This window comes from Camelus bactrianus, chromosome 19, assembly GCF_048773025.1.
Source record: "Camelus bactrianus isolate YW-2024 breed Bactrian camel chromosome 19, ASM4877302v1, whole genome shotgun sequence".
Taxonomy (NCBI): domain Eukaryota; kingdom Metazoa; phylum Chordata; class Mammalia; order Artiodactyla; family Camelidae; genus Camelus; species Camelus bactrianus.
This window is the reverse complement of record NC_133557.1, coordinates 22,698,124-22,719,435: the sequence shown is the minus strand read 5'-3', so window position 1 is coordinate 22,719,435 and position 21,312 is coordinate 22,698,124. Positions and strand designations below refer to the sequence as shown.

Genomic DNA, 21,312 nt, shown 5'->3' with positions numbered 1-21,312 from the left:
GAGCGTAATTCTAGAGGTCCATGATTCCCCACTTCCAAACCTGAACCTCTCATATAAGAGCGCTGCAAAAAACTACTTAATTTATCTAGGGCTGTATAAAGAAACAGTAATCTTGCATGTCTTGCCTTTTTAATTCACTATAAAAGTTACTGATTTTATTATGTGTTTTACTCTCACTAGAACGTAGGCTCCATGAAGGCAGGGATTTTTTGTTTGAGCACCACTATATTCTAAGCTCTTCGAGCAGTGCTTTGCACTTAGCAGGTGTTTCATAAATATTTACTAAAGTAGGAATTGAGGGAAGGAGATGAAAGAGTAACGAACACCCAGGAAGAGGAGGCACGCAAAGGGAAAAAGGTAAGAGCGAAGCGGAAGGAGGAAAGAAGACCCAGCCTCCGTTGGAGTCCTGCGAAAAGCCTGCCACTCCCAGAGGAACTACAACTCCCAGCAGCCCCCGGGGCCCAGAGCAGGCCTAGAGGCTCAGGCGGAACTAGGCGCCTGCCAACTAGGCTCCCGGCGTACCTTGCGAGCGCAGGCGCGGCCGCAGCACCCGCCGGGACTTGTGGTCCTGGCCGCGGGTGGGGGTGGGGTTCGGCATGGAGGCGGGCGGGGGCCGGGGGCGGGCGCAGGCCCCTCCCCCGTCACTTCCTGCCGGGCTGCAGGCGCCGGAGCGACTCTTCAGCGTTTGCGCCGGCGGCAGCCGCGTCTGGCTCGGCTCCCCCTTCCTCTGACCCCCGGCCCGGCGGCGCCCGCCTCCTCCGCGGCCACTCCGCCTCTTCCCTCCTGCCGTCCCTTCCTCGTCTCCTGTCTTCCTTCCTCCTTCCCATCCTCGCCGTCGTCTTCGCCTTCGCCGCCGCCCAGGACCGCCGGCCGGGGGACGAGCTCGGGGCAGCAGCCAGGTGAGGCGGCCAGGCCGGGCCTGGCGGGGCCCGCGCGGGCCCCGCGGCCTCGGGGAGATGGGCGGCGGGTGGGGCTTAGGCCTCGGCGGGCCCGCGCGCCCGGCCTCCTTCCCCGGGCCTCTCTCCCGCCCGCGGGGCCTTCCCGGAGGAGGCGGGTTCTCCCGTGCCCCCCGCCTCAGGGCGCCTAGCGGCCTGGACCCAGGGCGCCCCAGTCCCAGCACCCCTTGCTGCAGCCAGAAACAGGTGCCATGCCGCCTTTCCTCATTTCTCCTGTCGCGCTGGGATGCCGAAGTTATTCCCGGGGCGGGAGGTGGGGGGGATCCCCGCTTCAAGTCCCTGAGGTCCGGAGTATCTAAATCTCCTCAGACGGGTTCGTAGCGTAATGGTTACGAGCGCGGCCCAGGTGTCCGATGCGGGTGTAAATCCCAGCTCTGTCCCCTTGGGCAAGTCGCTTAAACTCTTTGTGTCTTGGTTGGAAAAAGGGGCTAATGCCTTCCCTGCCTCTTAAGGCTGTTAAGGTTCAGTGAAATGGGGCGTGTAAAGCGCTTATCAGAGTGCCAGACCCACAGCGTGTCCCAATAAACCGTCTGCATAATTTATTAGCGTGATATTAAGGTATAACTTAATGGGTAGAGTGGACAGAAGTTGACCTACCTACCCGTTTAGGTTTCTTTAGAGGCAGAAATATTCAGCGTGCCTACCGCCAGCGCCCGGACATTGTTTTGGGTTGTTAACATCTGAAAGGGGCGTACGTTTAATTGGGACACTCTGTAAGTAGGCAGTCTGTAAAAGATAAATGCTGTTATTTCCATCTCCTCCGCTGAGCCAACTGCAGGATTTTCACCAGCTCCCTCAGTATGAGCAACCTGTCCGTTTTTCTGCCGTCATCCGGCTTCTTGTTGTCATTCCATTTCTGGGAAAGTTCCTGGCAGAAGCTTTCCTTGAGTTTAGCAAACCTTTCCTGAGCACTTGTTCTGTGTCAGGCTCTGGAGGCGAGTGTCCGAAGCTGAAAAATGTCTGTCCGTTCTTGCGCTGCATCTCTAACTTCTAACTTTTTTTCACTGCAGCTTTGCTTTTATCCCCTCCGTCCCTGTTGGCCGACTTTCCTTTTAAGCCCTTGCCCCACGTCCGTGTTGCAGTATTGCTTATGTGGAAGTTTTCTTCTGTTCGGGCGAAGATGTGTGCTTCAGTCTGTTCTGCTTTTGTTCTCTGGCTGTGGGGACGTTTTTAAGGTCACTCTTCCCTTCTGCTTGTAGCTTTAATTGTTTAGAGGGTAGTGGAAATAGACCAGATTTTTGGTTAATTTTGGGCTTTCAGGAATCAGTATGCTTAGCAAATGTAGATTACATTGCTCCTTGTTGAAGTAAAAACTAAAAATACAGTTGGATTGAAGAGGGAGCAGTTTCAGTGATCCTAGTGACAGGTGGAATTTTTAAAACAGCAACTTTATTTAAGGATACTGAGTTTCTTTTAATTCTGCTCTTAGTTGTATAGGTGTACCCTTCACTAAGGAAATTCAACTTATGGAAGTTCAGATTTACAAAAGAGTAAGCCTGTGTGTTTGCTCTCCTGAATGATCCTCCTGAATCATAGGTAGTAAATTTCCTTACTGAACTTGAACTGTTTTGATTTACACCCATTTGTGAATAACACACGGGGATGCAAAGTGGCTTCCCTGTTTTTGACATTTTCCTAGAATTTTCTGCCACAGTCTTACCATTTTCCTAGAATTTTCTGCCACAGTCTTACCATCAAGAAATAGTTTAGAATCTTTTTGGGGTTGGGGGGTAATTAGGCTTATTTCTTTGATTTTAGAGGTGGTGCTGGGGACCACTTGAGCTATACCCTCCCCACTAGTCTTTGTTTTGATGACTCTTTAAAAACACCTAAGCAAACAAGTGTACAAGGAATACAAAGCATATCTTCTGCTGTATCAAAATTACTGTAGTGTCAGGGAAATGATGTTTTAACACTGCAGTCAATAATCTAATTTTAAAAAACTTTTTATTAGGGAAAACATACAACAGTCAAATAGTATAGAGAACCCCCATGGTTTGGTCACCCAGATTTGATAATTATTAACTCATAGCCAAGGTCAGTCTTCTTTCATGTAGTACCCCTTCCCCCAAACTGGGTTATTTTGAAATAGTCCATCTGAATATCATATAATTCTGAGTATCATATTTTACCAGATTGCCACACTCTTTTTTTTTTTTTCTTATATATTTTAGTGGAGGTACTGGGGGTTGAACCCAGGACATTGTGCATGCTAAGCCTGTGCTTCACCACTCAGCTATTTCCCTCCCCCCAGATTGCCCCAGACTCTTAATTGGTCATAAAATTTACTTTTAGTGGAATCATAGTTCTCATTTTGTTATGCTTCTTATCTCTGCTTATATATACATGATTACTGTATAGCAGGAAAAAAAAAACCCAAACCAAGCAGCACTTGATTCAGTCCTTATCCTCCTCAAAGTCATCCAAAATACTGCCTTGCTTCTTTGTGTGCAAAAGCAACAATTCTTGAGCTATTAATGACTATAATTGAAAGCAATCAGAAATACAGATATCCCTAATCCTGTTTTTTGGTGGAGCCCTACCTGTTAAACCACTTTTAATGGAGAATAACTTTGTGTCAAAGTTAAACTACAGTTAATAATTCATAATAAAACGTGCCAAGTTTCTTTACAGTAGTTGTATAAATATACTGCTATCACCTTAGGTTAAGAATTAGCAAAGGATTTTGATTTCAGAACTGCTGTGGAATTACTTTCCGAAGACCGCCCCTTCCCCAGTCTGCTATATTTACAAGCCAATTTAGTAAATATGAATGAATTCACAGCATGTTCATGTTTTTCTTTATCATCTAAAAGGCGATCTTTCCTAGAATGGAAGTTGACAGAAAAATTATATTCGTTATTTATTTTTAAAATTTCTGATAGTGAAAAATTTTCAACTTTTAGACCTGTAGCATCATCGTTTTCAGTTGTGTAGGTTTACTTTTGCTCTTGATCAAGTACAGTGAACATGTATGTTATGTTTTAGTTACTAAAACCTGGGAGATGAGGAGGGATATGTATACCTCTTAAAATTAGGGGGAAGAAAAACCCAATTTGGTATCTAAGTAAGGACACAAAATGTGCTTTATTTTAAAAAATGCTTAGTTGCTTCCTAGTAGGCTTTATGTAAAATTTTTAAGTATTTGGAATTGTTACCATAAAAACAGTTTGTTCAGATTAGAGTGCTTTCTTTTAAGATTCGGCCAGAAAGCCTATTTGTAACACAGTATCTTGCACGTCAGTGTGTTTTGGGGTTTTTTTGGGGGGGGTGGTTGGTAATTAGGTTTACTTATTTATTTATTTGCTTTTTAATGGAGGTACTGAGGTTTGAACCCAGGACCTCGTGCATGCTAAGCATACGCTCTACCACTGAGCTATACCCTTCCCTCCTTCACATTATCTTAAGTTTAGAAGTGAACGTGACTCATGGAACTTCCCCCACCCCCGTCCCCAATTCTGAAGTCTAACCCATTAACGGTCCATGTGTAATCATTAAACATGGGGCTATACTGTGTTCCTTCGTCCGGGAGTCTCTCCCCGAATAAGACAACAACAGTATTTACTATAGGAGGCACAGAGTGGGTCTCAGCTTGTAGGACAGTTTTCTCCGATGCCCTTTTAATGGATGGAGAAAAATTGAAATTCACCAGCATAAAGATGAAACTTTCATGAAAAAGATATCTCTTTATGGGGTGTCATAAATCAATTCTAGAGGCCTTGTTTATGAGCCTCCAAACTGAATGTCATACTTATTTGATGTCATACTTAATGACAGTTGCTCAATTTGGGGAAATGTAGATTCCTCCCCATCAAATGAAAGCTTTTGGAGTTGCTTTCTCACAGAACAGAGTTTTGGGGCCTTCAGAAATGCTTAGAGAATTTTATGACAGATTTTGTTTCACACTAGAACTGTAACAGATTGTTTCAAATTAACTTCTGGTGACAGACCTTTGTGGTTAAAATGCTTCTGGTGTAATTTTTTGTATGAGCTGTTCCTTAAATAAAACCTGGTCAAAATCAAGCATTTATTCTGTTCCAAAAAATATAGTGTACAAGTTAGAGATTGAACCATGAGAATACATGTTAGTTGCTATAGTTTTTTTCCCCCAACATTTTATTATGAAAGATTTCACACATATAATAGAGTTTAAAGAATTTCAGTGCACACCCTGTATCTACCACCTACTTTCTGCCATTATTTTACTATGTTTGCTTTATCACATGTCTATTCCATTTGTCCATCTCTTTTAATTCATTTATCCATTTTATTTTTCAATACATTTCTAAGTAAATTAAAACAGCACACAGCATGCATAGCTACCACAGTTAATTTTAAATTGAGACAGTTCTGTAAGGTATTCCTAGATCTTTAAAAGCTTTATTGATTTTTGTTTCTAATTTTGCTTTGATTACAGAACTCTGCTTTTTAAAGGAAGTTGTTTAATGAACTTTTGCATGAAGATGTGCTTACCTATAAATCAAGTATTACGAAGTTTGAATAATGTTGACCAAATCCTTTGTTTTAACCTAAGGAGATAATAGGGTTATAAATATGTAGCTATGTTGATCTTAACAAGTGCCACCAGATGATGGCTTGGATGTTTTGTTGACTTAATGCTTAATGCTCTGAACTGTAAAAAACCTTACCAAAGAGAATTATTTACTTTAAAAAATGGTAAAATGGGGAAATTACTGCAAATAGCTTATGTTATTTGAAAAATATTTACATTTCCATTGTAGGGAATGAGGTTGATGTAAAGTGATTTATGTCACCAAATAAGTGGAGGAAGAAACAAATTCTCTTTAGACTTAATTATATTTTCTGGAATCACACATGTTCAGTTATTTGTTGAAGGCGTATATTCAGGGGGCTCCCTCGAAGTATATTTACTGAAACCAAAGTAGAAAAAAAAATCTGTCCAAGAATATTTTTGCTTGTGATTAAAAATTAGTCTTCTAAATATTAAATCTGTAGCCCATCTGCCTCTGTTTAATCTGGAATCTAATTTGGAAGAGAAGTGTGATGACTTTGTGAGTTTATAACAGTAATGGAAGCAAAACAGATCATTGTGGACAGAGGTCATAATTGTCCTAGGGGCTTTTTGTTATGTCTGCTGGACTGCAAAGTCTAAGAAAAATCTATTTAAGTGCCCTGGGGTCTTTTCCCGAAATGAAAATGGTTGTTCATCAGATTGTCTCTATATTTGAAGTAGTGTTAGAACTGGTTGCCCAGTGAGTGTGGGTTGATTTTAGTCAGCATGTTCTTTATTCTCATTTAAAATGTTTTTTACAAGTGGTATGTAACTATAAATTTATATTTATAGATGTTTATATGACTGAGGACAGAATTAGTGAATTTGCTGGATAATAAAGTTTGCTACTATTTATTGAGCTCTTACCATGTGCCAGGTTAGGATTACAGGGTGAGAGTTATTTGATGCAGGAAAGGAATTTCAAAGGTCAGGTTGAATTTATGTAATAATATAAAAGCTGCTGTTCATCGAGCTCTTCCTTTGTGCTAAAGGTTGAAGTAGATGCTTTATGTTGTATTTCTGATACTCCGCAGTGCCTTTGCGAGGAAGGGTTGTAATAGCTGAGGTACTGAGGCCCATCTAGGAGGCCAGGTAACTAGAGTGGGGTCCCGAGGTCTTTCCACTGAACCACACTTTGTCTCTAATTATTCTCAGGTGCTTTTTGTTTAGGATAATTTATTCTATGTGTCAGTTCTTTCTCCCCTACTCTCCTACCCACTGCAGTTAGGATGAATTTTGTTCACTAGGACTGTAGATCAATTTGGAAAAAAGTCTGGTTCAGTAATACTCAGTCTTTTTAATTAATGCTATTGGTCACTTCCTTGAAACAGTTTAAAGATTTACAGGTTCCTTTTGTTTGTGGTGATAGATTGCTGCAGTCAAATTAAACTAAAACTTTTAAGCTGATTCAAAGGTTCGAGGTGGGGATTAGAAGTAAATGGGGAGGAGGATGTTTCATTTGACTTTGTGTTGAAGGAGGTTCTCTTGCTAAATTATTGCTATAATCCTTTATGAATTTTATTAAAAATGATTTATTAACTATAGACAAGGTTGTTGCTAAGAAAATGAATTTCTTTAGAAATATATTCTGCTTTATTGGAAATGAGTTAACTAAGCCTGCAGTTAATTTTTGTTGCTCTGTTTGCTTCCCAGCCATTTCTAACATTCATTTCCTGGCTAATGGTATTCAGAATATTTAATGTAACTTTCTTTTTGGTATTGAACTGCCTCCTAAACAATTTCTTTTTTACTTTCTTTGAGTGGGTGATCTCCTTGAATGAGAAGCCTCTTTGGTTCTCTTAGGCAGTAGTCATCTTTTATGGCTAGTCTGAAGAGGCTAGGTCAGTGAAATTAAATTTGCCTTTGAATTTGGGGTTTTCGTGAGATAGTTTATGAGTTTGCATTCTGTGTTTTTAACCTCAGCTGAGGTGTGTCTCAATCATAAAAAGGTGTTGGAAATGTGTCTTTTCTGGGAATGAAGTGAGCAGATAATGCTTGTTAAATTGTTACTCTGTCAGCTCCCCTCAGGCATGAGCTTTATGATCTAACTAGATCTTGTCTGATTCTCTCCCGTTTTTGCTTTTTTGAAGTCCATGCTTTCTATAGATCAAAATTAACTGAAGCATGAATTTTCTACCCTTGCAGATTCCACCCTGGTACAAATAAGGCCATTGTCTGCTAATGCCATTGTGATTTGGTACAAAATGCTAGGCAGTCCTTTCCTCTGTCAGAAGATAATTTATATGTAATGATAAGTCTGATTATTCTTGGAGGCTTATGTTCTTTGTTGCACAGTTTAACCTGCTCGTTGACGCTCCATGACCCTTTACCTAGATGACGGTCAAACATAGGTAAATACGTTTCCTTTTGGTTTGTAGTAGAGCAAAGCTTTACAGTCTGTAACATTTAGAGTATGACTGCTTCAAGGAAGTAGTTTCCCTGTTAACTGAGAATGTATCTATTTAAGCACCAAACATAAAAAAGAATAAAGTAAAAAGCATTTTTTCGAAGCAGTGAGGTTCTTTCTAAGTTTGCTACATTTTTTCTTTCTTAAAGCGTTTTGAACATGGTTTGTTAATATTATTTTATAATATTGGTTACCGTGTACCCTAAGAAAGTGATGTTTAACAGCTAACTTTGGTGTGACATGTTATAGTTTACAAGCGTTTCACCTACATTTCCAGTAGATCCACCCAGGAATCATGTAATTATTGTTCATTAATCATATGAAATTGGTGGTAGTAGCCCAATTTAAAAGGTTGAAGTCTACAGAGTAATTTGCTTAGGGTAGTTCATCTGAGCACCAGAGTTGGGACCCAAACTTGGATTTCCAGTGAGGGATTTTCTCTTCTTCACCCAAGTAGCCATGTGATAGCTGGTTGCCCTTATCCTAAATCAGTGTCTTGCTGCCAAGGGACCGTTTATGTTCTTTTGTGTCTTCTTTAGTTATGAGGTGATATGTATTATAAATGATTTGTTACTACTAATTAAAATGCCACTGTGAATTAGTTATGTAAATTTGTATTGGGTCCAAGGTTATTCCTATATAAATGTGAATTCCATGAGGACAGGGACTATATCTTATTGGTGTATTCCTCTCTCTCTAGTGCCCAGAATGGTGCCTGCAAATAGTAGATGTTCAATGTTTACTTATTAAGTGAATAAAGCGATGAATTTAATTCACCCCCTTGCGTTCTAGTATGCTTCTTGAGTGGAAAAGAAAGGGAGTTGGGCTTAACCCTGCTGCTTGGAGTAAGTAAGTGCTGTATAGATGTTCTGGTAATCATCATGGTGGCTTTGGAAATGGTTGCGGATTAAAAAAAGTTTGCTCATGGAAGTGTGAAGGTGTATATGAATCTCAGATATCATTTGTGTAGAGATGTTAGAAATCCACGTGTCTGCAGACATTGTATTTCTCTTTCCTCCCCCTTTTTTCTTTGCTGTTAAATTGTTGGCAGTTGTCTCTCAGTGTTGTCATGATGTCTGACTCTGGCAGCTCCTTTTTTCCATTCTAATTTTTTTAACTTCAGATTTGGGCTGGAAAACTCGAAAACCAAGCCTACCATAATCATTAAGCATAGATGGGCTTGAATTGAGGAAAGCCCCCCCTGGTAAAAGGAATGGGCTCTATGAGGTGGCCTTAAACATTTGTTTGGGCTGCTCAGAGGCCTTTTCAGTTCTCATTCATACTAATCTTTTGAATGGATGAGCTTGTGGAACAATAGGGTTCTAGACTGGAGAATTGTTAGTATAGTATACTGTTTTCAGAAAGAAGAACGTGGGTTGTTAAAATACTGTAGGACCAGTTAGAGCTCTTGAAATTATTTGGACAGTTTCTGAAATTACTTGGACAGTGAACAGCTACTTTTTATTGTTTATTAAATCACAGTAACAGTGTGAAATTGAAATGAGGAAAATTATGTTGTAAAAATGCAAAAAGGATCTCAAGGTAAGGAATCCAATTTGTTACTGACTACTGCCATTTAAATAGGGGGAGCCTGTAGATGAATGAAACCCAAGAGTTTGAAAATTAAACTCTCATGTCACCTGAAATCCGTTCTAAAGAATGATTGTGATTTGAATTTACTAGAGGTAATACACTTTTTTGTATTTTGCAATTTAATATAAGGATATTTATGTACAAAGTGCCTTTTTGTAAATTTTCCCATGTAATTGTATTTTTGTCACCATTTGTATGGTAAGGATGTCTGTGAATAAAATATTTAGCCAGTAGTTGAAGGAGGGGGAAACCTATAAATTTAAAAATCAGGCTTGTATACAGGCTGTCTTAAAAAAAAAAAAACAGGTTTGTGTGATTGGACAATATTAGCTGTCCAGTTCCTTTTTTAAAATTTAATTCCAGAGTATTCACAGCTCTCTTAGCAGGAAGTAATTAGACTTATAAAGGAAATTTCTACTGTCTCTTATGTTCATGTCTCTGCAAAGTACTCTTTACCCAGTTCCCAGACAGTTGTGTCTTTTGTAGACTACAGTGTGCTGCTTCAAGCCATGACATCATGCTTTAAGAAACTTCCCTACTTGTTTTTGTTTTAGTTTTTTAGATAACTGTGTTTTTTATTTTTTATTTTTGGAGGGGGGATAATTAGCTTGATTGATTGATTGATTGATTGATTGACTGGAAGTACTGGGGGACTCCAACCAGGACCTCGTGCATGCTAAGCATGCACCCTGCCGCTGAGTTATATCCTCACCCTGAAACTTACATACTTGTAAATTTTAGGTTTCCCCAAAACTTTAGCAATATGTATCTTTATTTTCAGAAAAAGATCTACTCTAGTAAATTACTGTTGTTTCTTATTTTCCAGGAGTTTCCCAACTACGTAACCTCTAAGAACTGAACCAAAACAACGTTGTTCCTGGAGCACTTGTTTTTAAGGTACACGTCATTTGGCTCTATAATTTCAGGCCTGTTCATAATCTGTAATATTTTTGAATTCTTCAGTGGTCTGCATGGAAAATGACTTTTTTTCTGGCCATAATATTAGAGAAACAGAAGAAATTTTATGCAGTTTGATTTCTTTTTCCTTTTGGAATTTAATTAGGAAGTAAATACAGGGAAAATTGTTGACAAGGATGTAAAACCTAGCCAACACCACCCTATACTTTAAATATACAGGCATGAAAATTGACATCTGAGATCGTTGTTAAACATAACTCAGTAGCATCTTGGTCATAGAAACTTTTGTAGTTTGCCTTTAATTCCTCAGATTATTTATGTTAAGCTTGGTTTTCCAACTTGTGGAAATAATTCAGCGTTGTTTTCTGTCATGAGATAGGGTTATGAATAAAGTTCTGTTTACCGCTGGCTGCCTGTGATCGTCTAGACCAAAGAAGTTTGACTATAAGAGTGTTTAGGATTTTACAGTCCTTTATCAGGACACTGCAAAACACACTACAAGCATTGACACTGCTTTGTGTTTTTAGTTCTTGCCCTCTAAGAGCTGAAAGTACATCATCATACCATATTTCTGAGGTAGTAATTGGTAGACAAATTAAACCCACTTTCTTTGGGAATGAGGAAATTGATGCATGAGGAATTTAGAGAAGTTACACAAAGCTTGGAATGGATATGCACTCATTGCACTGAATTTGTATAATGCTTTTCTTTTCAAAGAACAGAGTAACTGTTACCATGCCTCAGGATTCTTTGTTGGTTCTCCGATTCCTACAACTGAAGCTTTGTCAAATAGCTTGTAACAGAGTGCTTTGGGGGAAACCGAGGCACCGAGCAATGGATTGCCAAGAATTGAACGTATAGCTGCTGTCTGAGTTAGAAGTAGAACTGAAAGCCACAGTTCAGAAGTCTGATCTGATTTAACATTGTTGGTTGCTATTTAGCAGCAAGGCTGGTTTCTTAGAAACTAGGTCTTGGCACTTGTCTGTTTTGCATGAGGATGATAGTAAATGCTGTTGTGTTTCTAGGTAGATGGCACATGATTACAGACTAAAATTTCCCTTTTCTGAAAGGAAAAGCCAGTTAACTGTGTGACATGAAGCCCCTTCTTATTCAAGAATATGTCACACGGTACTACTCTTAAAACTCCAACAAATCATAAATAGATACTTATTTCGGTTTAAAAACACTTTCTTGTTTGCAAAAATAACAAATGTTTGCATTTGGTTATTTTTTAAAATTTCTCTTAGGGAAGGAAAGAGGGTAACTTGATAAGGTTTCAAACCTAGGAAAGAAAATAAGTTTTAACAGCTTGTTAGTTTTCAGAGGTAAGTTTTTTTTCGCTTAGTATGGTTTTTCTATGATGAACAATTAATAATGAATTCTGTTTTAGGAAGTGTTTCTTTAAATGGACCACCCAGTGGTTACATTTGTGTGGAAAGAAAATCCTCTGTTGCCTACTTGGCACTGAGCCATATGTGAGCTGGGCCACATTCAGTCACTTGTATTGGATGCAAAGGTCTTGAACAGTCTGAGTTGTTTCCAGGCATTATTTTTGGCTGATTTTATTGTCTTGCAAGTGATTGTGCCTCATCATGGCTATTTGCCTTTTCTTTCTCTTGAGTATCAAGTACATTGTGGAGTTTTGGGTTTTTTTTCCTTTTAAGTATTTTGGTCATTTTTCTTTTTAAGAACCTTTTATCATTGTGTGGTTTGATATACAGGCCTGCTTTTGGACATTATTTGCTTGATATCGTCATTTTGGAAATTATTATGTAGGACAGTAGTGATTGCCATGTCTCTGTACTTGTGGTTGCTCTGCCTGTATGTAGGTGTATGGATAGTGTTTGGAGTCAGTGAATTGTGGTGTCCAGGGCAGGGGATGGGGGGTGCTGGTAGAGGAAGGTGAGGTAGGGAGTGTGGTGGTGGCGGGTGGTGGAGGGATAGTGAATTTACTTGCAGAAAACATATAACCACATTGTAGCTAGAAAGATGAATCAGAAAAGAATCTTGGAAGGAACTGTTGAATATAAGGGAATGATGTGGATATTTTAGGTGTATTTCAAGGCTTTTATAGGAAAAGTGGTTTGTTCCTTAACTTCTTTTTTATGTTGTCAACAAATTTCCACTGAGAGATCTCTTCTTGTCTTTGAGGAAAAGTTTAACAAGTAGATTCTAGCACTTGAGGATGTACAGTTGGCCATAAAAGCGTTCACATGTAGTAGATGGTTAATAAATTTTTGTTGATAGTGAATGAGTATATCCTGAACTTGCTGTTGGTACTGCTAATGCTTTGTCATGGCAAGGAATTGGAATATTCTTTTGTATTTGTGTACTTGTATTACATAAGATGTAATGAAGGAGAGAAGGGGAGATATTTAACGAAATGTTTGTGGCTATCTTAAAAGCTTGTCTGGAATTGGGATGACTTCTTTTTCTTTCTTTCTTTCCTTCCTTCCTTCCTTTTTTGTATTTTAAACCACATCTTGTTTGGAAATGTCATTTATTACAAAGGGGAATGATTTGATTACACAAAAGTCTGGAAACTTTATGTCATGTATTTATTGGGTTAAAAATTGGATAATAAAGATTATGCTTTTCCATAATTGCGAAAGTAGGTATTTCATACTGCCATGATTTAACAGTGTTAGTTGAAAGTGATTAGGACTAAGCACTGTTGCAGATGGCTCTGTAAACTGTTTTTAGGAGAATCTGCCTTATGTATTAAATCACTCAGACTGTGCATTCAGTATGGCCTATTGTTGGTAGATTCACTACTGAGTTAGGAATATGTGTTTTGTGCCTGATCACTTTTTAGCACGTCATGTATAATTTTGAAAAATGCTTTTAAAGAATCCATGTGCCCATATTCCCCTTTCCCACAATGCATTAAAAAGTACTTGACACTTGGAAAATGGAAGCTGCCAGCTACGGTGAGACTATTTTTGTGAGAAGACTTTTGTGTCACCAAGCCAAAGTTAGGACCTGGGGGGTCTTGGAACAAGGAATCTTTTAAAAAGAGGTACCCTTAACTCATATCGCTTCTCATGTAGTGTTACAGTGCTTATATGTACTCCATAAATTTAGGATTTGAGGATAGATTGAACATTTATTCTTGAGTTGGTATCTCAAGCTCTTCAAATAGTAAAAACTAGGAGATTAAAGGCTCTCGTCTGTGATGGAGGCAGGAGACCAGGAAATAGTGCAACACAGGCTTAGCGGTCAGAGGTGTTTACAGTGCCAGGGAAAGCTGGAGTCTTTGTGTTTCAAACTTTTTAACCTAATTTTGCTGTGTGTGAAAAATTGTTCTGTAAGAAGATTCTCAATAAAGCATTTTAATCTCTCTTGGGTCCCTAATTCATCTGATGGAAAACAATTATTAAAGACAGATTTAAAGGAAAAGTCCAGTTTTCATTTAAGGATTTAATCTCAGGATGGAGTGCTATTGAGCAGCAGGTTCTAAATTTATACAAAAGTGGTTTCTCTGAAATTCCATAATTCCCCTGAATGCTTTTATGAAATATATAAATAGCAGTGGTGAAAAGCTTTATTTGTTCTTTGAATTATGTGGGTAAACCATATATTTCCCCCCACTCACAACTATGGTTGTTGCCTGGCTTCTCTTGGGGGAGTAACATCTGTTTGGATAAAATATTAGCATCAATTTTTTAGTGCCTTTTGAGATGAAAAGGGGATTTTCTTTTCCTGTCTGAGAATATAGGCTGCTTAATACATTATTAAGATTATATACTGTGGATTTGTATATATGTACTCAAAATAGCATCCTTGCCCCCCTCCATCCACTAGATAACCAGTAGGTTCTCCCAGTCCCCCAGTTGTGACAACAAAGTAATGTATCCAGACATTGTAACATGTCTTGGGGAACAAAATTGCCCCCTGTTTAGAACCACTACTTTAGAGTTTCTTTTTGGACTTAAAGACACATAGAAATGTTAAATTAGTAGATGGCTAAAAATGAGTGCTGTTTTTGTTGAATTTTTATTGGTCATATTGGAAATTAAAAATTTGTAAAATACGCAGCCTTTAAAAATTTTTTGGAGTTTTGAACTACTTGTTTCAACCAATTGTCATAAAGATGTAATTTCTCCAGGTGTACTTGAGGTTAACATTTTTGGGGCAGTCTTAATTAAAAGCCTGTTTGTTCACTTTCTCAACGTCTGGAAAACCTATGAATTTATGTCTTTGACTTGAAATGCTGGCAGTCGGCCTGCTGTAGAGAACATTAGCCAAAAAAGATCCCTTTGGGCCCCGCCTTTTCTCAATTTAGTTCATTCATTCAGTGTAAGGCTTTCAGAGCCACCCGGGGCAGAGTTGGGTTGCTCCTTTGGGGATGCAGGTAGACTCTGGGGCAAACACTGTGCTTTTGGCTTATGTTTTGACTTGTGACCTGTGGTTGGTGTTGTGAAGTTGTGAGTACACTAAATTTTTTAGGAGGAATGGGAGGAGTAGAAAAATGCCCTCAAAACAGAGTTTAGAAAGAGAGGGAGAAAGTGAATAAGAGAAGGAAGGGGAAGAGTGAGAGAGAAATACTTATGTTTTGGCAGCTGAATGAAATAAGAACGGTGAAGGTCGTAGCTGCCTTCTAAAAAGTTCAGGACTTGTTTCTTGACACTGGCAACTTGTCTGCTAAGACCATTATCTAGCTCTTCAGTGGATCTTCGCTGTGACTTTGTTCTGATTCCAAAAGTAAACAAGGAACAACTGCAGTTGGGGAACTCTGTTGTATAAGGCAGTGTTTATGCCTGTATTACCCAAAGTCATGTTTTAGCTGAGGTTTTTTGTTTTTGTTTTGAGTATTGTAGTCCTTTTTGCTCTCAGCAAGAGAGAATGTGCCAGGACTCCCCAAGTATCTTAATTGCTCTGGTCATTCTTCTCTTTCTAGAGGTCCAGCTTTAATTTAAAATCATTTTGAGACTTTTTTTAAAAATTAAAGTAACAATTACTCTGTAATAGAACTTCTAGTTTGTTAGTTTGCTTGTCTCTGCTTTGGTTCGCTTTTTCTATTGTTTGTTGCTTACTGATTATTTTTGAGTACTTTTGATTTGCTTAAACGTTTTCAGCTCCTTGTGGAATGGCCATGAAAATGAGGAGAATTGTCCTTATTTTTGACTTGAGAAGAATTTTTTATGGATTTAGAAGTAATGCCTTAGGAACTTACAAGATGCAGTAAACAATCTCCTCTGCTCCCAGGCCCTGTCCCTACCAGCCACACCAGAAAAATTGCCAGTCTGAAACCTTTTCCTGTTTTTCTTCATCTCCACTTTTACTTTTAATAGTACAAATACTGTAGAATGTTCTGTATTATTCAAATAATTTCTCAGAATCATGAGCATTGATGTGGTTGCAGCAGTTCTTGTTTGGGTTCTGTAAATAAATGAGACCATCTCAAACAAACCTCTTAGGAAGATAAATCTTTTATCATTATATTATAAGGGAAAAGAAGTAGCAAAAGTGAGGAATTCCTCTCTTTCTTCAGTCAACTTAAAGGAAAGCTCTAAGGGTGCCAATCTGAGTGCATTGTCCTAAAACGGAAACAGTGTTTTACATTCACCTATTAATGGTGTTACGAACCCAGTTTGCTTTCAGCTTCATCTCATTTTGAGACCAGAGACCTTTACCATATTCCGTATACAATGGGAAACCTCTTAATATTTTTAAATTTGCATTTTGAATATAAGCTGTATTTTATAATTCTTAATGTTCAACAATAAATGTTATACCCTACTGATTCTCTATGTCAAATGAGCATGTGGGTATTGTAAGTCATTTAAAAACACCATGAGAAAGTCACAAGGCCAGTGCACCTTACTGTATATCATGGAGAAACCCATTTCTAATACATCAACATAGCTACATACTAAATGGGGCTATTTTATACTTGAGTAGGTGACACCGATTTTGACTGAATATTGGCAATTACATATCTCCTCTATAATTTACCTTTTTATTTTCTTTCCCTTACAACTTTCAGGTAGAACTTTAGACTTCATAGCACTGAATTAACCTGCACTGAAAGCTGTTTACCTGCAGTTGTTCACTTTTGTTGAAAGTGACCATGTCTCAAGTTCAAGTGCAAGTTCAGAACCCATCTGCTGCTCTCTCAGGGAGCCAAATACTGAACAAGAACCAGTCTCTTCTCTCACAGCCTTTGATGAGTATTCCTTCTACTACTAGCTCTCTGCCCTCTGAAAATGCAGGTAGACCTATTCAAAACTCTGCTTTACCCTCTGCATCTATTACATCCACCAGTGCAGCTGCAGGTAAGCGTATGACTCCAAGTGTCTTCTGTTTCAAATGTTTTCTCAGCCTGTTTTCTGATCTGTAAGCAGATTGCAGATATAGGGAGCTCTCGTACACTTACATTCAAGAAGCAGAAGAAAGTATCACTGCTCATGCTTCTTTATCCCAGATGTAAAACACCTGGTTATATATTGAGTATGGAGGCCTTCGACAGCCCATTTCAAAGAATAAGAAAAAAAATTGGATACTAAGCTTTAAGCCTAGTCTATTAGAAGGTGGTGGCTGGCAGAAAGAACTGAACAGTAAATACCACTTTTGATACTCACTGTTGTATGGGAAAATTCTGCTTTTAAAATTATTTCCCAGAACTGACTCATAGGTGTAAACCCCCTTTGGATGTCTCTAAGATTTATCTCAAGCAAGGGGGCAGCCAGATTTACTGGAAAGCAAAGGAGTGTGTTGGCATTTGTTAATTTTTATTTTGAACAAGCAAGTTTAAATTGAGATTCCAGAGGTAGTTAAGAAACCATAGTGAGAACCAATTAGAAACTAAACAGAGAAACAGATTTTTAAAAAGGAAATAGGTTTAGAAGCATTCAAATTTAAATATCGGAAAATAAAAATGAACTAAATGTGCTCATTACTCAGAAAAGACTTGAAACCCTTGGAAAAAAAAACCCTAAAAAACAATATTCTGCTCCCCAAACCTCACCTCTCTTCAGAGCTGCAAAACCAGTTGAATGGAGTATCAGCATGGGTGTCTCTATAGTGGAGTCACCTTGTAACAAATTCTTTTCAACCCTTATGCCTGACAGTTTCCTTTGCATTTCCTCCTTCATCCTCTCATTCCTTTTACTTTATAAATCTGTTCTTGGAGCCTTAGCTTGTCCCACTCTCAGCTGCATGGCGTCTATCATGCTACCTCTACACTTCCTTGGACTGGCTCACCAGGTAGCATTCTTGACTTGTCATAGTCCCCTACAGATTCAGTGTTCCCCAGATTTCCTATTTGAATACCATCTTAATAGGACATGACACAGACTATTTCAGCCGTCTGGGATTTTTTGCTTTTTCTTCTAATGTGCTTTTATATCCATGTTTTGTTGACTTTATAAAACTCCTGCCCACCAAGGCTGCTTTATTTAACTTACATAATTGTCAGAAATAGATAAGGTCTGAGGATAGCAGCCTCTGGAGATAAGACAAGAGGACGCCCCGGGAGTGAGAAGTTAGCTGTGTGGAAAACGACAGTTGTCATTTGAGCAATGGCATCGGCATGTTGAATTCTGTGAAATAACGAACAGGGTACAGCTAACAGCGGTTGCGGTAACCAGTGTGTGTGTGTGTGTCTCTGCTCAAAAGACCTCCTTGTTATTCCCTTGGTTATAATAGCAGTGCTTCATCTGACTTCAAATCTTACGTGCCTGAAATGGTTAGTTATTCCTCTCTATTCTGTCTCTTTTGAAGACACACCCTCTACTAGGTTACCTGGCTTCAGCTGGTTCAGAGAAGATCTCGGCTGTGTCTTCAGATAGGTGCCCCCAGTGTGGTTTGCAGTTTTGCATCACTGCTGTTCTAAGTCCTTAGACCTTCAGTTTGTTTTCCCTCTTTATTCATATCCCTGGGAGAGCCGCAGTCTTATATACTGCTGGTTGACTTCAATGCTCTTACATTATTTTTCAGTTCCTTCTAACATGGCACACCCCAAAGAGAAAACCCCAATGTGTCTTGTGAATGAGTTAGCCCGTTTCAACAAGATTCAGCCTGAGTATAAGCTTTTGCGTGAGCAAGGTCCAGCTCACTGTAAGGTAAATATTGTCCATACTGCTTATGCATTTATAACCCGCTAGGAATGTTTTCTTTCTTTTTATACAGTTGCAAGTGGTGCTGTGATTCAGAATATGTATTTTCAAACCTCTGCGGTTGTCTTAGATGCAAAAGTACAGATTTTTGGCAGGTTACTTTTTTCATCCTTGCAGAATGGGTCTAAGAAAAGATAATACTTCTGGGATATTTGGCTTTTAAAACTCCAGTCAGTGTGTGGTTGTTTAGGATTCTGAATAGAGACAACTCCCAAGCACCCGTGAATGATTCCCTATGAGTTGTCCAGGCTCTGGGCCTCCTGGCTGCAGCCTGCCTCTGGCTCCTTTCCTGCTTGTTTGCAAGTGTACCTTAGACTGGGCTGGGGGCGAGGAGGTGAACGAGAAATCAGTTTTGCCACTTGTTAGCAATCCAGATACAAGGTTTGAAAATAAGAGATAGAAATTAATCTCCCAATGAGTATTTGAATTGTCTCTAATTTCAGTATCCTTGTCATTCGCCTTACTTAGAGGATGAAAGACTGACTAATTTGAATTTTGACTATTCAGGAATTCAGTCTTTTAAACTTATTTGATATCTGTGCCAGTGTACCTCTTAAGTACCTCTTGGAACTTAAATGTTTGTATATCTGGCTTTACTTTTTGCAGCTGTAGTAGGGGAGGATAGTATGAGAGAGAAGGAATTGGGCCTCCTGTTTCTGATCCTAGCCTTGCAGTAAAATAATTTTATAGGATGAGTTGTCTCTTTTATGCCTCATTTTTCGTGGCATGCAAACCTCGAACTTTGAATGATTTTAAGTTTCTCTTTTCATTTGACTAAAAGTAACATCAACCACAATCATAAATAGACACCATAGGATAGCGCAGTTAGGTTAGTTGCCTTTGGAGTCAGACAGATCTCAGTTTGAATCTTAGCTTCTTACTAGCTGTGTGATCTTGAGCAAGTTGCTACTTTTTTTTTGAACTTCAATTTCCTTATCTGTAAAATGGGGATAGAAATACTGATACCAAATAGGTCTATTGTGAGAATATATATTAAAGTGTAGAGCACAATGCCTGGCACTTAATAAATACTTAAGAAATGGTAGCTATTATTATTGAGCAGTTGTGCATTTAAGAAAAACAGAAATTTCCCACTCACATGAAGCTAGCTTTAACATTCTAAGCACAATTATATTTGAAATGTTTCTTTTGGAAGGCAATTAGCCTCTTTTTATAACTGTTCTGTTTCTTCTACAGGATTTTTTTTGCAGACCTTAACTTTGGGATTCCCTTTATTAACTGTTTTTGATATTTTTTAAATTATGTATTTTCTCACTTGAACTTTAGTACCTTAGGTAATTTGGCTGTGTGTTCAATCTGTAACTGCATCTTTTTTTTAATTTACAAGTTGTTCAAAGAGGAAAAGTTATTCCTTCCCTAGATGATAGCCTATTTAAAAAGTCAGAGGTTTGGTGTACTTTAAATTCCGTCTGAACTAAGATCTAACTTCACTACCAACACTCCACACAGAAGGCAGCAGAGTGGCAGCAACGCCGACGGGGACAGTCCTGGAGAAAGGCAAGACTGATCATGAAATTAACTCTTTTCTGTTTTTTTTAGCATTTTCCCCTTCAATGTCTTTCCATGAAAGGACCATGAAAATGACCCAGGGATTGCACAGCATTGCAGGCTTCTGCTGTTTGACTTCTCAGGCCAGCCAGGGTTTTGAGTTCATGTTACTGATGCTTAAATGAGTAACTTTGTTAACTGCGGCAAAAATGCAGGAGACTCCCTAATGTTTCAAGGGGCATGAAAGATTCTTTAATTTTTCCCCTTTAGTGGAAACTATGCACTGAGGGAATCCTGGAGTTAAGACCTACAAGAAAAATCAGCTATGAAGGCAAGTTGGCCCCATCCCTTTAGGCACCGAATTTAAATGACCTAGACATACTCAGATCACCATTTCTCATGTGGATTGCTTGTAAATGAAATAAAGTGATATTCAGTGATAAAGGAAAGCAGAAGAATAAAAGCGCCAGAGTAGTGAGTCTCAAATTGTGAAGTGCCTTAGAATCACTCTGGGAGCTCATTAAGCATGCACGTGTGTGGGTCTCTTCTGGTGCTGTCCAGTCTAAATCCCGGGCGTGTGTTTTACCAGGCCTCCCAGGTTATTCTTCAGATGCACACTAGAGTTAAAGGATCATTGTGCTATGATGGTTTGTAGTTTTGTTTTGTTTTTACAGAATATTAGTTCAGTTCTGATAGGATTAATATAACCTAGTTTTACAAACGGAGTGTGCACATGGGTTACCTTTTACTTAAAAAGGAAAAAAAGAGCTTGCCACTATCAGCATTTGTTGAGGACAAAGTTGGCTGTTTTGGATGCCTCCTTAGAATTGAGTTCAGAAATGTTTTTAGATCTTTGCTTGCTGTGGATCTGATTCTCTTCTGAAAGTGGAGGTAGTGTCTGGATAGTGCAGCCTTAGGAAAGTAAAAAGGCATTTTAGGACCTGACATTCCCAAATTTATTTGAGGTTTTGTTCTAATGGGGTTGTGTTTTCAGACAAAAGTCTACAAACACATTGCAACATCAAAACAAGTATTGTCTTAATTTATGTGAGGTACTGAACTATGTGTCTAAAGCAAGTTTGCCAAATTTCTTCCATGGGAAGTAATGGGAAGACATTTCCTGTTTGAATGGCTTCCAAATAATCAGCATTTAGTATTTTAATATATAAACAGACATTTTAAAATCTCAGTACTTACCCTCATCTTTCAAAGCATAGTTTTTTCAAGGAGTGCTCTGCAGTATAAGTCAATGATATATGTATCTTTTTGTGTTTA

General features: G+C 38.7%; 1 protein-coding gene across 11 annotated transcripts in view; it reads left to right on the top strand.

The window, feature by feature from the left end:
* The first annotated feature begins 609 nt into the window (after nucleotides 1-609).
* The window catches only part of STAU1 (staufen double-stranded RNA binding protein 1), a 49,572-nt gene continuing 28,869 nt past the window's right edge, over nucleotides 610-21,312 (top strand). Inside the window, exons 1-4 of one of the 11 annotated variants that reach the window (XM_074347400.1) lie at nucleotides 610-899; nucleotides 10,317-10,387; nucleotides 16,398-16,686; nucleotides 18,350-18,474. In XM_074347400.1, coding sequence (XP_074203501.1) covers nucleotides 16,482-16,686; nucleotides 18,350-18,474 — 330 coding nt within the window. In that variant the 5' untranslated portion in view covers nucleotides 610-899; nucleotides 10,317-10,387; nucleotides 16,398-16,481. Of the gene's footprint in view, nucleotides 900-10,316; nucleotides 10,388-16,397; nucleotides 16,687-18,349; nucleotides 18,475-21,312 lie in introns of those variants that run through there. The other 10 variants (XM_074347401.1, XM_074347402.1, XM_074347403.1 and 7 more) reach the window with 10 other exon arrangements.